We start from the raw sequence: 16,180 nt of genomic DNA, 5'->3' as shown, positions 1-16,180 counted from the left end.
AAGCATTCTCCTAACAGATATTACTAGGTATATTGATTTAAAAAAAAGTCCTTAGTCCAAGAAGTTTGGGGGCAGTGCTTTATACTCTATTCTTAATATGTACATGAACATATTTGAAGTTCTGAAGGTCTTAACCCAGTTAAATTTAGAATAGCCAACTTTTTCAAGCTTAGTTGCATCCAGAATGCTGTGTGTGTGTGTGTGTGTGTGTGTGTGTGTGTGTGGCATATGTTGAGGTATCATAGTTTGGTTTATGATGGGTTAGATAATCAAGAGTTTCCTCCATTCACCTTATCTTTACAAGAGCCTTTATGCCTTTCATTCAGCACATTTACATGATCTGTAGTTAGCCATTTAAATCTACATTGACTTGGGATACAATCAATGAATCCCAAATGTTCTCCTGAAATGTACCTCATTCTTTTTTAAAAATATATATTTTTATTGATTTCAGAAAGGAAAGGAGAGGGAGAGAGAGACAGAAATATCAATGATGAGAGAGAATCATTGATTGGCTGCCTCCTGCACACCCCGTTCTGGGGATCCAGCCCGCAACCTGGGCATGTGTTCTGACCAGCTGTCGAACCATGACCTCCTGGTTCAACACTCAACCACTGAGCCACGTCGATCAGCCTGCTCTGTGTTTTTATAATGTCTACTCTGCCACTCTCTTTGAGATGATTTGAGTGGGGAACAAAAGAGCCCTGGGTGTGGCATCTCCCCAGTCAGGACACTTGACTGGTAATGTGCTATTTGAGTGAGACTGAATGTGATTGAATGAGGATGGAAGAGAAATCTATTTGAATCATCAGCTCTTCATCCTTCATGACATTGTGGACCAGAGCATTCTTTGTGGGGGAGGGAGCTTTTCTATGCATTGAGGGAGGTTTAGCAACATTCCTGGCTCTTCCTCACTAGATGCCAGGAACACTGCTACCCCAGCCCCAAGTTGTGACAACCAAAAATGTCTCCAGACATTGCCAAATGTCCCTTGGGGCGGGGGTGGGGGTGGAGGGAGGGATTGCCTCCAGTTAGAACTACCACTGTAGAGAAACTAGAAGATCAGGAAGTTATCGATCTCCTAATCACTATCAGTATGATCAGCAATGCCATAAAGGGCTCGTGATCTACTGTTCAGCATCACCTTAATGAGGATGTTACCAGAAATGATGGAAGACAGTCCTTGAGAGCCAAGACCAGGTGTTAGCATGATAGTCACAGCTGACATTTAGTGAGTGCCTGCGTGTGTGCCAGACACTTGCTAAGTGCGCTCTGTACTGCCATTATTGTACCCACCCTACAGCTGAAGGATCTGAGACATGGAGATGTTAAGGGACTTACCTGAGCTCCCCCAGCTGATAATAAGAGTCACCTGGGCAGTGTAGTTCCAGAGCCCATGTGCTCATGAGCTCATACCCCATCTGTCATACTGTCCATCTGTACTTCTTCATTCTGTACAAATTCAGCATAGTACCAAGCACATGACAGGTTCTCACTAGACCCTATTGTTTCTGTCCATATTGACATTAGCGTTTAATGGGGCACTTTGCTCCAGATGTCTGCTGCACAAGAGTCCATGCTCAAATATCACTTTCTCAGTAATAACGTTCTTTATCACCCTCTTTATAACATTACTCTCCTTCACCCCTAGCTCTTTATCCTAATCTTTTATTCCTTGTAACACATATGATCATATGTTTATTGCTTGTTCTGCCACTCCTCAACTGAAATATAAGCTGCATGAAAGGAGGGGCTTTGCCTGTGGTTTGCTGCTGTATCCATAGCACCTAGCACATATCTTGGCACATAGTAGATACCCATTTAATGTATGAATTTAATGAAGACACCCTTTAACGGAAATGCTATATTCAAATCTCCTTACTCTGGTTATTTATCATTACTTTCCCCTCAATACTGCATTTAAAAAGTAACCTTTCTCTTAATGACCGGGAACATTTGTGCAGAAGAGGGGCAAAACCCTCAACAGGTTATTGGGAATCCTAAGCTAATGTGTATCAGAGATTTATTGTTATCTGGCCTTTGTCACTTACATATATTCATTTTAAATTTTGCTTTGCTGGTCTGTGAAAGTAACTCAATAGAAGTCATGATAATATACATAGTCCATAAAATTAATTTATATTTAGTTTAAATCACATAGTAAATTATAAACTGTATTTAAAAATTTTTAATCCACACCTGAGGATATGTTTATTGACTTTTAGAGAAAGGGAGGGAGGGAGGGAGGGAGAGAGAAACACTGATGTGAGAAACATTGCCTCCCATATGTGCCCGACGGGGGATCAAACCCACAACCTAGGTATTGACCGGGAATCAAGCCTAAAACCTTTTGGTATATAGGACAACGCTCCAATCAATGGAGCCACCCAGCCAGGGCTATAAACTATTTTTTGAGAAACATGTTACAGACAATATAATGGAAGATTTTTGCACAAAAATAATCAGAAGTTGATTCAACCTTCCCATCTCTTTCCATAACTACTATACATAAGTTGAAAAGAATAGTTTTAATTAACATTTACTAAACTCTTAGCAATTGTTCTCATTATATGGATAATGAAGCCATTTAGTAACACAGTTAAATGACAGTCAGTTGAAGCCCCTTTGTTTCAAAATGATCTCTTTCTCACCCTCCAAAAAACTATCTAAAATGTTTTGACTTCTTTCCTAAAATGGAGGGATTAGGGTAGGTGCCCAGTATGGTTTTCATAAAAACATCAATTGCTAACCTGAAATGAGGCAGTTCAATCCACTTTGTTTGATCTAGACACGAGAGAGCTCATTCCCCAAACTTGCATACTAGCCCTGAGAAATTTAGGTAAAATTCCTTCTCATCTGTGTTTAAACATCCTCAGATCCCATGCAGCTACATAGGCTGAGGAGGCAAACAGATGCCTTTCGGTAGCTTGGATTTAGGGATGGAACAGATGTTTCCAAATTAGGAAGGATGTTTAGCAGAACACCATCTTCTGGGCTCATCACAGGTTCTCAGCTCCCTAAACTCCCCATATCCACAGTTGGTATGCTGCCACCTTCCTCACTGAATTCCAGTGTCAGCCACCTGAGCACATGGACAGGAGACTAATTGCTCACTAAGTCTTGCTCAACACTGGGTCCGATTTTTAAAGAGGTTATATAGCATGGCTTTATGCTACAGCTACACCGTCTTATGTTCTTGAGGTGTGCCTAGAGTGGCTTGGATTTGGTTGTTAGAATAAATTCACTCCTTTAAAGCCCCATATAAATTAACTTCAAAGATTCAGCTGGCAGAGGTAGCTATTTAAGCACGTAGAAACAAGGAAAGATGAAATGATGTTACCTTTCAAGTTTGGACAACATGAAATATTTTAAAAGTTAGGACTCAGAGGTCCATGGAGTTTCAGATAGATTTAGACCTTCTTCCAGTGCCTTCCAAACTGAGGACAGCAGCAATATCAGGAGTAAATGGTATACACACTTGGCATGTCATGGAAAGTCACCTGTCTTGGAGCAAAAAGGCCAACAGTGCTGGTGCCCATTGCCAGGCTGGCCATGGAAGAGTCACCTGGTCACTTGTTTTATATATATCCCATCCCCTGTCCTGGGAGATTCCAATTTAATCTGTTAAATGCATTTTTTACAGATGATTCTGATACACAGCTAGATCTGAGGAATGTCGCAAAGACTGAGAGAAAGAACTTTTCCTGTTAGGAGAGGTGACTAGGAAGGGCTCAGTATCTCCAGTCATACTGAGGTCCTCTGGCTGAGGGATCAGATTAAAAAATTTCATTGCCCAGACTCTAGAGTGATGCATATGGTATCATTACAACTTACGCCTCACACAAGAAAGAAAGGGCTTGGTTGCTGGTTGTCTACTTTCTACAAATTCTTAAGAGGGCAATGTGTCAATTAGTATTGATCAGTTTAGACTTACTTTATCATCTGACACTGGACATCTTGGTAACTTTTCTATGTGTGGGTGATCCTATATATAATAAAAGGCTAATATGCAAATCGACTGAACAGTGGAATGACCAGTTGCTATGATGCACACTGACCACCAGGGGGCAGATGCTCAATGCAAGAGCTGCCCCCTGGTGGTCAGTGTGCTCCCACAGGGGGAGCGGTGCTCAGCCAAGGCTGGCGAGCCCAGCGGGGATGGCGGGAGCCTCTCCCACCTCCGCGGCAGTGCTAAGGACCCCTCCGGGGATGTCCGACTGCCAGCTTAGCAGGAGGGTGGACATCCTGAGGGGTCCTGGACTGCGAGAGGGCACAGGCCGGGCTGAGGGACGCCCCCCCACCCCAGTGCACGAATGTTGTGCACCAGGCCTCTAGTAGATAATAACAAGAGAAAAAATATCTGTGTAGATGATTATGCTCTTAGGTTGGGATCCTCTAAGGAGTATTTACTGTTAAGAAAATTAGAAAACATAAAAGAGGACATTCCAAACAGAATCTTATTTTGGAATTTTAATGTTAACAGATGGTAGCTTCCCAGGTGGAAATCTTCTATGTATTAGGAAAACACTGAGGAGAAATGACATGAAAATCAGGCCCAGCCACCCCATAAACTTAAGAGCTTGCTTTGTTGTGCAGAGATTTTGTTTCATATTTGTGATAACAGAGAATTGATGTCCAACCTCATGGGTGAGTGTCCAATTCTGTTCCTCACGGTCTTTTTGAATCCACTGGGAACTCTGTAAGAGCTCAGAGTTCACATCCCTATGGAATGGACTGATGGGCTCTTTCCTGGAAGACCCATTTCCTGTCCCTCCTTTCCCATTGGGCAAGATATGGACAGAGAAGTTAATGGACTTACTCCACTGATGCTGTGTGGTACCAAATCGGACCCCAGCCACGAAGTCTCTGAGGTATACACAGATAGGAAGGCTAAGGAGAGATGGCAGTATTCCTTCTCCAGTGGTGGAATGTGCCACACACACACAGTTACTGAGTCTCTTTTCTAGACCTGAATAGAGCTATAAAGCTTTCTTGGCTTGAGCATGTGTGGGCCTAGCTTGAGCTCACGTGTATACCAGCAGAGACATAAGCAAGGTTCAAACATAAGCAGCCTTCAGTTAATGTGGCTGAGGCTGGTGCCAATGGGGACGGAGCCTTCTCAAGGGGTCCAGGTAGACAGAAGACCCAGCGATAGGTTTCTCTGCTCTTGTTCAGATCTGACGAGGCTGTAGCCCAGCAAGTTCATGGTATCACCACAGACTTTCTGAAGTCGAGAAACCTTTTCATAAGGCAAGGACCGGCGCCAGGCCTGGGAGATATTGAGGGCATCCCTGGAATCTGTTTTGAAGGAGTGGCTACCCGTGCCCTTGCCTCGAGTGATGTTGTGTACCCAGGCCTGGAGGTGTGGCAAGAATTTCAACCCTGCATATTCATACATTCGGGCAGTCTGGGCCAGGGGGTTCTGGACCATGTCCTCATAGCGCACAAGCAGGTAGCGCTGCTTGAGTGCTTTGGGCAAGGTCTGCACAGCCTTATAGATCTCCATCTGGCTTTGACAGATAACCTGCATCACATAGTAGGGTTTGTCATTCTCCTTGAGGTTCTGCTGCTCCTGTCCCATCACAATTTGGCTGTCAATCATGAGTTCTTTTGTGGTGCGTTCTCTGGAATGGAACACCGCCCGGGGGTCCCGAACCAGGTGCACGATGTGCAGATTGAGGGAAGGGTCCCTCAGCAGTGGGTAGAGCACCTGCAGGTTGAAGAAGCGCACCTCCTTGAGCACCACGTGGCTGTAGTTGCGGCAGGCCTTCTCCACCATCTCAAAGGGCTGTTTGCTGCATAGTATCTTGCAGTGAGCCCCCGCTATGATGGTATCCCTTGGGAAGGCGTTGCAGGCAGGCGGAGAACACAGAGCCCGGCTGGTTTCCCACTGGAAGAGGCTGGACTGTATTCGGGGACCAGGTTTCATGTAGGCATCAAAGACGCTCATGTCACACAGAAAGATGGACCGTATCAGATCCCGCACCGCCATATGCAGGTTCCTGGCGGTGCTCTGTGTGAAGGTCATCCAGACGTGCCAGGCAGGCTCCATCAGGTAGAAGACATCTGGGTGCTGCCCGAAAAGCTGCCCCACAAAAGAAGAGCCAGAGCGCCAGGAAGTCAGGACCAGTACATGCATGGGCTTGGGCTCCTCCCTCGTAGACAGGGAGTTGAAGTTGTGGTTGTACAAATGGACGTATAGAACGAAGATGGCCATCTGGAAAATCAGGAACAACAGCAGTGGCCTCATTTTGGGGGGCAGTACCATCGTGCTGAAGTGGAAGACCTTTAAGGAACAAGCAGAGGGGCTGTGTTGGGCTGTTGTTTTGGTGTCTGCCTTCTCTTCCCTCCTCAGCCAAGGCCATCTTCTCCCCGACCCCCACCAGTGAGCAATGCAGAGAGCTGGAGCCTTCTTGCAACCAATTGTACAAATCCTCCTCAGAATCAATTCCTGTCTCTTGCAATTAGTGTGTCAATAAGTTCTGTTTATTTTAGGCTCTTTACCTCATCTCTCCTTGTCTTCCTTGTCCATTGTGCTATGACAAATTTCTAAACTCTGCCGTATTTCATCAGTGTAGGGAACAGCTCCACCCTGGCACCCTGGTGACATGCTTGTCTTCACTCAGGCCACTAGGCAAAGCTTAATTGCAGTCTGGCCCAAGTTGTGGTTGAAAGCCCTATGTTTCCTTCGGGAACTAAGGAAGATAAGCTGGCTTATGAAGAACTACCACGAGGCCATCACCCACCCTCTTTTCTTGAGATTGCCACATTACCTTTCTTTATCTCAGTGAAGCACAGGACTTGCAGGTTACGGCTGCAAGCTACAAAGCTGCTTGGCTTTAGTTTGGAGTTATCGCCTCAGTGACACGTGGTCCCCTGATTTGGTCTCATCCCGTGGGACTAGGAACATGGGGAGCTGACCCAGTGCTGACCTCACATTATGTGTAGGTAATAAATTATCTGAAGCTACTTAGGTAGAATTGTCTCATTACAGCCAACTCTGAAAAGTGTGGTGAGGCAACCTGAGCTGCAGTCATGATACTGTGGCCTGTTAGGGACTGTGCTGCTGCTTGGGGGATGCTGGACCACTTGACACAACCTACTCAGGGCTGCCCAGGATGGTTAGGCACGTTGTGTACTGGGCAACCCTAGGGAATGCTATCTCATCAAGCATTTAAGATATTTATTATTTAAAAAATGTTCTGGTAGGTAACAGTAAACTAACTTTGTCTGACAGAATAAGTATATTAGATTGATTTGCTAGTTGTTAGATCCTAAAAAGGGTAATATGCAAATCAACCAAACGGCAGAATGACCAGTCACTATGATGCACACTGACCACTAGGGGGCAGACACTCAACGCAGGAGCTTCCCTTTGGTGGTCAGTGCGCTCCCATAGGGAGAGCACAGCTGAGCCAGAAGCCGGGAGCCTCTCCTGTCTCTGCGGCAGCGCTAAAGACGCCTGACTGACGGCTTAGGCTCCCTAGGGAGTGGGCCTAAGCCATCAGTTGGACATCCCCCGAGGGCTCCCAGACTATGAGAGGGTACAGACTGGGCTGAGGAACCCCCGCCCCCAAGTGCATGAATTTTGTGCACTGGGCCTCTAGTGTTAAATATTTAGAGAAGCGAATTTCACTTTGTGATTCTTTCTAAGGCTCATATAGACTGGTGGGAATCCTGAACTAGTCCTGTCACAGTCAGGGTTCGCTTTGTGTGCAAAGACCATGGTTCTCAGGATCATACTAGAATACTATTCCAAGGGAGATCTTAACCCTCTTCAGGGGTTGAGATGATTCTGGATCATTTTGGGTGACTTACTGACATAAATAATTAAGAGATAAGATAGCCTTGGCTGGTGTGGCTCAGTTGGTTGGGTGTCATCCCATGCACCCAAAGGTTTTTGGTTTGATTCCCAATCAGGGTTCATGCCAGGGATGCAGGCTTGATCCCCAGTGCGGGGCATGCAAGAGGTAGCCAATCGATATTCTGCTCTCACATTGATCTTTCTCTTTCTCTCTCCCTCTCCCTTCCTATCTCTCTAAAAATCGGTATTTTAAAGAAGAGCTAAAATAGCTTATTTCACAAAGGATAAAATATTGATAGTAGCAAGGTGCTAATTTGCATATCACTACATAACCCAGAAGTTCTTCCTTCAAGCTTTAATAAAGAAGAGAAAATATATTTCTAGACAGTAACTGGAGCTGGATTCAGGGTTGCTATTTTCCTGGTGACAGGACTTATCACAATTTTTAAAAAAGTTTTTACTAGGTAATAGTCACGTGGTTCAAATTGTTTTTTGTGTTTTTTTTTAAATATATTTTATTGATTTTTCACAGAGAGGAAGAGAGAGGGACAGAGAGCTAGAAACATCGATGAGAGAGAAACATCGATCAGCTGCCTCTTGCACCCCCCCCCCCCCACTGGGGATGTGCCCGCAACCAAGGTACATGCCCTTGACCAGAATCGAACCTGGGACCCCCCAGTCCACAGGCCGATGTTCTATCCACTGAGCCAGACCGGTTTCGGCAAAATTGTTTTTTAAAATATCATTAAATATTGGGGGATCACTTCGTGAATTATATAAATGTCAAAGCACTATGCTGTACACCAGAAACAAGTAAAATCATACTGAATGTCAACTGTAATTGAAAAATTAAAAAAAACACCCACAATCAAGTAAACAAAAACAGTATTCAAAAAAAGTATCATTATTATGGACATTAAGTTCACAGATTCAGAATTAAAAGAAGGCTTCCTAAGGTTCTTCAGGTAGAAAGGAAATAAGGGGAGTACTTGCCAGCCCACAGCCTTGCCTGTCACTCGGGTCTGTCACATATTGCACGGTAGGCAAGGGGAAATCCTGTGACAAGGAGTTGTGTCTGTGGAGGAGGCCTAGTTCTAAATTAGAAAACTTCTAGAGCTATTTGTAAACACAGGTAGAGACATACTTTTTAAAGAGGCCACAGTATTGTTCTGGGGGAAAGAACACGTAAAACGTTTATCTGTTTCTGAAGCAGTAACCTCTTCTCTATTTACTAACAGCTAATATTTACCTGTTAGCTGGTGTGTTGTCATCCGTCAGTGAAAAGTCTACTTCTAACACCTGTCCTCCATCTGCCCATTTCCAAACTTGCTCCCAGATAGCAACTGAGTTCATTTATTAAACTGAGTTCATTTATTATGTCCTTTCAGTTGCTTTTTTTGCATACATAAGAAAATTCAAATGTATATGTGTTCTTCATTTTTCCTTCTTTATAATGCAAAAAGTAGCAAGTTAACCCACCCTTGCTACACCTCACTTTTTTAGCTTAACAGTATGTCTTGGAGAGTTTTCATGGCCATATGTAAAGTGTTTCCTCATTCTTTTTTTACCACTAGAATAGAATAGAATACTATAGTGTGGGTATACCACAATTTATTTAACCAGTTTTCTCATTGATGGACTTTTGGGTTATTTGCCATTTCAAAAACCTCAATAATGACCTTTATATTCACACATCATTACTCATGTATATAAGCTAATTCCCTAGCAACAGAATTGCTAAGTCAGAGTACAGATATAATTTGTTGTCTATTGCTCATAAAGCCGTCATACTGGTCATAAGCCATGCTGTAGGTCCAGAGTTCCAGAGATTCTAGGGAGTGGAGTTCAGAGGAAGAATTGGGCAGCCTCAGAGGTGACATTTGGAGTTTATAGTAGAGCGTTCTTGGCCAGTTCATGGGCTTCCCATGGAAGTCCCCTGAACCTTCTGGGAAGTGTGCAATGACCCAAGCCAAGCCTTGTGTGTCGGTGGCACAGAAACCCCTCTCTCTCATTCATTACAACAATGCGTTTCCTCCACATGTGCCAGAAGGAGCCAGCGAGGATCATCTCTCCTTGGTGGCCAAAAAGTGCTTTGCTATGTGCGAGGGAAACGCCACTGAGTGGTAATCCCTGCCTTGGCCCTTACGGTTAGAACAGGAACAGCAAAGGTGTGTTCCTAGTTCTCTTCAACTTGAGCCCAAGTGGAAATGATTAGAAACTAGGCCATTATTGATAACGCTCCTACCCCTCAAATACTGAAGAGGTAACTTTAGCAAGAGATGTTCTCCCAAAGGCAATGTGAGCATGAGGAAAAGTTTGGAACAAAGATAGGAAACAATGGAGCAAAAGAGAGGAAAGTGAAGAGGAGAAAAACTTGACCTGTGCACAATTACAAGGAAACTGGGATAGAATTTTATAAGCAGGGCCCATCATCAATTCAGGAAAAGGCTAACCTTTCCTTGGGATTAGACAAGTAAACTTTTCAAGATTACCCCTTTCCTCTCCATAGTCCCAGCTTTGAGCCAACTCGGTGTCCTTAGTGGGCTCCATAGCTCTGAGCCCTCCTTGCGGGCCCTGGCTCCTGGCCTCTTGCCCCTTCTCTTCCAGAGCTGGAGCAGGGCCTTCTGACTCTGTCCCCAGTTGTCCTCAGAAGTTAGTCGTTCTTGCTTCTCAGGAATTCCCATGGAAACCCTTTGACTTCTCTCTGTTTTTTTCTTTCCATGGGCACTTTCCCTGGCCAGAAAGAAAGTATGCTTTTGTCAAGTGAGTTCCATCTCTTATCTCTGGGATCGAGGCACATCCTGGATCTAGGCAATATGACGGGCTAACTAGAACTGCTAGGGAATGCTTTAAGGTGCATCTTGGGCAAAGCTCATCTCTGCAGAGATTGGAATAAGTGGTAGAGATGGACATTCTTTTTAAAAAATATATACTTTTATTGATTTTTTACAGAGAGAAAGGGAGAGGGATAGAGAGTTAGAAACATCAATGAGAGAGAAACATCGATCAGCTGCCTCCTGCACACCTCCTACTGGGGATGTGCCCATAACCAAGGTACATGCCCTTGACTGGAATCGAACCTGGGACCCTTCAGTCCGAAGGCCGATGCTCTATCTACTGAGCCAAACTGGTTAGGGCTTCTTTATTTTTTTTTAACCAGGGGATGTTTTTTTTATATAGATTTGAGAGAGAGAGAGGCAGGGGGACAGAGAGAAACATCGATGTAAGAGAGAAACATTGGTCAGTTACCTCCTGTACGCACCCTGACCAGGATCAACCCACAACCTGGGTATGTGCCCTGACCAGGAATTGAATCCTCAGCCTTTGGTGTACTGACGATGCTCCAACCCACTGAGCCACCCAGCCAGGCGAGAGGGACATTCTTGAGACCCTGGGAGAAGCGAGATGATGTGGCTCCTGAAGAAAAGGGAACCAGCAATCTCTTCTAACCTAGCCACTACCTTTCCCCGATTGTTCTGCACTCATCTCCTCTGTAGTCCTTGGCGTTGATAAGCATTTTTAGGAAGTCTTTGACTGCCTCCATCTCAGAGTCCCTGCTCCACCTTCCCAAGTGTTCTTTTCTGGCTGTTCAGTTGCATGCTTGAATCTCTGTTGTCCGAATCCTAAGTCTGCTCATCTCTATCCTGGCTTTGCCAGTAAGCAGCCTCTCTCTTCTGTTCCTCAGCTCTACCCATCAGCCACTGCTGCCCAAAACTACCCTTTTAAAGTGCAAATCGGTCACTCCCTTCCTTAAAATCCTTCAACAATTTTTGGGAGTTTACCACCCCAAATTATTTATGACTTTTGGAATCTTGATTATTTTAAGTTATTTTTTTTAAAGAAGCAGAGACTCAGAAAGAACTTTTAGCCTTTAACCTAATTGAATAAAATCATTTAGCTAGAAGACCTGCTTCAGGCCAGGAGCCTCTTATTGACAGATAGCTGTAGTTTGCTATAAACTAAGTATGATCAAAGTCCTCTCTGGGTCCCATTGTTAAAGATGTCCCAGCAAACACTTACGTACTAAATGTTTGCTTTTCCATCTTTTTTTTTTATAGAGCTATATGTATTTATTTTTTAAAAAAGCACACACCCATGCGTATAATTGGACCTGTGCAATTCAATTCCATTTCAAGGGTCAACTGTGTTTGTCTTTTTTCAACTGACTTATTTGCTTAGCATAATGTTCTCAAGGTTCATACATGTTGTCAGGATTTCATTCATTTTTAAATTTTTTAAAATATATTTTTTTATTGTTGATAGTATTACAGATATTTCCCATTCCCCCCACCCCCCTTTCTCACTTTCCTCCCAGCCCCTATCCACCCTCACCCTCCCACCCCCCAGGTCTTCACTAACCTATTGCCTGTGTCCATGGGCTATGCATGTAAGTATATAAGTTCTTTAGTTTATCTCTTCTGGTCCCCGCAACCCCACATAGAGAGAGGTATGTCTGTTCCTTACCTCCATGCTTTGGGTCTTATTTTGTTGTTCAGTTCATTCTGCTCATTAGATTCCACAAATAAGTGAGATCATGTGATATTTGTCTTTCTCAGATTGGCTTATTTCATTTAGCATAATATTTTTCAGATTCCTCCATGCTGTCCCAAAGGGTAAGAGAGCCCTCTTTTTTACAGCTGCATAGCATTCCATAGTGTAAATGTCCCATAGCTTTTTTATCCATTCATCTACTGATGGGCACTTGGGTTATTTCTAAATCTTAGCTGTTGTAAATAACGCTGCTATGAACATAGTGGTGCATATATTCTTTCTGATTGGTGTTTCTGATTTTTTGGTATATATTCCCAGAAGTGGGATCACTGGGTCAAATGGAAGTTCCATTTTTTATTTTTTAAGGAAACTCCATACTGTTTTTCACAGTGGCTACATCAGTCTGCATTCCCACCATCAGTGCACTAGTGCTCCCTTTTCTGCACATCCTAGCCAGCACTTGTTTGCTTTTCCATCTTTATGTGAATTACCTTCCTGCCTTTTGAAGTCCTAACCACAACCCCTCCAGCTCCCTTCTCCTTAGCTCAAGATGGCATATAAGCCTTAACTGCCCAATCTGTCTTTGGGCCTCATACGCTCAGGGAACCCCCTATGAAAATATAATTGGACCTATGCAATTCAATTCATTTTCTCCTGTTAATCTCTCTCATGTTAATTTGATTATTATTTCAGCCATAATTTAAAAGTGTAGAAGGAAAAATTATTTTTCCTCCCCCACACTTTCCAACCCGTACAGGATTAAGTCAAAATCCCTGTCTTGTACCCAGGGTCCTTCATGATCTGATCTTTGGTTACCTGTCACTCCCCTCCTTTTGGTACCATAGGCTCCAGACTTCACTTTCAGTTCTTCCCAACTTGCCCTGTTATGTAGAAGCCCCGAGACATTTGCAAGATGACTCCTCCCTCAAGATTGCCCACATAGCTCCTTTCTCCCTGAAAGTTATCTCCCTTCCTCTAACATTTAGTTGTTCCCCAAACTTTCCATTTGCATCCACCTCTCACTCTATAGTAAACAGCTGTAGATGAATGTCTTCCCCCTGGTGATTGTAACTTACGGGTAAAGTTTATGTCTCATGTTATCTACAGGTACATAAAACTTACAAGTGATTAGGGCTCAATAAATACTTGTTGAGTAAATAAATAGTTGACTGTGGGAAGAAGCAGTTACTACAAAGCAGATAACTGAACAAGATGCATCAAAGACAGAAACTTGTCCTCTTCTAAAATGCACACGAATGTCTCTTTAGTACCAGTTACTAAAATTTAGGTGATTCCATTGAGTATAGAGCACAGAACCAATACTGTCTTAATTGCATGGAGCAGGATATTAATATATACATCAGAGGCATAGGTTCAATCCAATATGGCACAGTTAACCTCACTCCAAAAACATAGTTACTATACTGAGTATGTATTAATTAAAACTAGGGGGAAATGAACATTATGTTAAGAAACATTTATTAATAAGAAATAAAAGCCCCTTTGCAGAGCAACAGAGTACTCAGAACACTTCCCTTGCTGTAACCAGCTCTGTTAGTAAAAGAAGAAAAAACCCTCAGCATATCCCATCATCACTGCCCCCCCCCCAAAAAAAAATTTAAAAACATGTTGCCCCAATGATGGGCAAGTGGTATCATGTTGGCACACAAAAGATACTCCGTCATTGAAGAGTCATGAGAACTTTAGGATGTTGACATAGGGGTGGCGCGTGTGTCAGGCACAGGGACCATGAGGCACCAGATTGGCGACACCATCGAGCAGCCTGATTACAGAGGGCTGAATTATAGATGTCCCCCAAATCGGTACCATGTAGCCTTTTAGAAACAAAATAAATCTGAGAGGAAAACAGACAGATTTCAATTTTTGAGCCCTGTATTCCAGCCCCTGGCACATTCCTAACCTAGATTCCCCAGTGGGATTATGCCTCTCCAACCAGGAGTTGTAGATGGCAGAAGATATTTGCACAAACAGAGAAGAGAGAGAACAAATAGAGCAGAGCTGGGTTGAGGAAACCAACACCCACACATACAGCTGTAGGCCTGGGAAACCTGTGGAGATAAGCACCCGGGCACAAGGTGTCCATATGGTAAGAGACTGTATATAGACGGAAAGGACCAAGAAGACGGGACCTGGGTCCTTGCCATTGCTATGTCTCTAGTGCCCAAAACAGTGCCTGGCACATAGAAGGTGCTCAAGAAACATCTGTTGAATGAATGAATGAATGAACGAACGAACATTTGTAAAGCATTTTTTACTGCTTAAAGTGTCCTCATTGACCTGGTAAGAAAGACAGAGGCCAGATATTTTTATTTTGCATATATAAAATATTTCAACTCCAGTTAGAAGTTCCAGACTTTCCAAGGTTGTATAAGAGAGATCTCATCTACCTTGGCTGATGTGCTGATCTCATAACTTAGTCTTATTTTCCATTCGTATGGCGCTCCACAACTTTGAAAGCTCTTTTAGCCACAGACATAACAATAATCCAATGAGATATACAGACATACCTCATTTTATTGCACTTCATTGCATGTCACAAATACTGTGATTTTTTTATTGTTGTTAATCCTCACCCAAGAATATTTTTCCCATCAATTTTTAGAGATAGCGGAAAGGAGGGAGGGAGGGGGAGAGAGGAAGACAGAGAGAAAGAGAAACGTCTATGTGAGACATGTGAATTGTTTGTGTCCTTCCTCCCTCCCCTCCCCTCCCCCCCGTACATGCCTCGACCCTGGGATCTGAGCAGGGATTCAACCTGCAATCTAGGTATGTGCTCTTGACCTGGAATCAAACCTGTGATCCTTCAGTGCGTGGGCCAATGCTCTAACCACTTAGTAACACCAGCCAGGGACAGATACTGCATTTTTTAAAAATTGAAGGCAAGACCTCCACCAGTAAAAAGATTACAGCTTGCTCTATTGTGAGACCCGCTTGATTGCTGTGATCTGGAACAGAACCAGAAATGTCTCTGAGGTACGACTGTATAGCACAGTGGTGGTCCACACCCCCATTTTTTTTAGAATAAGCAAACTAAACTTTGATTAATTGATTTAGTGGTGAAAATAGCCTTGCCAGAACCAGAACTCAGGTCTTTTGGGTTCCAGGTCCCAGAATGTTCAATTATCACACTACCCTTCACCTCAGTTAGGGAAGACCTGCAGCTCCCTGCACCTCTGGTCTGCCACCCCCCACCACCTGCACAGCGAAGCCGCAGGAAGTACAGAGACCTGAGTTCCGAAGCAGGATCTGAACAAGTTAGATGCTTCAGGGGACTGGCTACAAAATACACATCAAAACAGCCCTGCTGGCATTCTGGGCTCTTTCAGACCCTCTTCGGGATGGAGCCATGTGGATGGAGGAGCCGCTGGCAGGAGCTGGCATTTTCTCTGGGTGATTGATTCCCAGGTGAGTCTTTGTCAGCCGCCCTCCCTTTATGTTATCACTGACCTCCCAGTTTAGCCGTCCCGGTGACCTGATACCCACTCCTGTGGCCCTGGGATAACGGCCCTGCTTTGGAGGTGTATACAGAAAAAACTGTTCTTACCTTGTTAATGGCTTAAGCTTCCCCACTGCTCTAGAGGCTCACTGTTAGCCAAGCCCCACAGCTCTTCTCCTCTGACTCACTCTCTTCTCTGACTCACTCTCCTCTCCGCTTCCTCCTCCTCCTCCTTGCATTTTGCATACCCATCCCTTCTCAAAGGAAATTCCACTGCCCTCTCCCTTCTGCCAAAGAAATGACCCACCTTCCAGGCAGGGGTGAGAAAGCCTTTACTCCCAGAGAGCCTTCTGAGGTTCGAGGGCTGGGGAGACTGGAGAGGATCCTGGAATGTTCACACCTTTAAGCAGCTGAAAGGTTAACGCCCT

At 44.0% G+C, this 16,180-nt stretch overlaps 1 protein-coding gene across 1 annotated transcript; it reads right to left on the bottom strand.

The window, feature by feature from the left end:
* Nucleotides 1-4,533: 4,533 nt before the first annotated feature.
* CHST4 (carbohydrate sulfotransferase 4) lies at nucleotides 4,534-15,922 on the bottom strand. The gene is made up of 2 exons (XM_079759528.1): nucleotides 15,861-15,922; nucleotides 4,534-6,286 (listed from the first exon to the last, which is right to left on the bottom strand). Exon 2 carries the CDS (start codon nucleotides 6,266-6,268, stop codon nucleotides 5,120-5,122), a length of 1,149 nt encoding a protein of 382 aa, XP_079615654.1. The 5' UTR covers nucleotides 6,269-6,286; nucleotides 15,861-15,922; the 3' UTR covers nucleotides 4,534-5,119.
* Nucleotides 15,923-16,180: the final 258 nt, after the last annotated feature.

The sequence above is a fragment of the Cnephaeus nilssonii genome (genome assembly GCF_951640355.1).
Source record: "Cnephaeus nilssonii genome assembly, chromosome: 20".
Lineage (NCBI taxonomy): Eukaryota > Metazoa > Chordata > Mammalia > Chiroptera > Vespertilionidae > Cnephaeus > Cnephaeus nilssonii.
The sequence above is the reverse complement of the archived record's forward strand: the minus strand, read 5'-3'. Positions and strand labels throughout refer to the sequence as shown.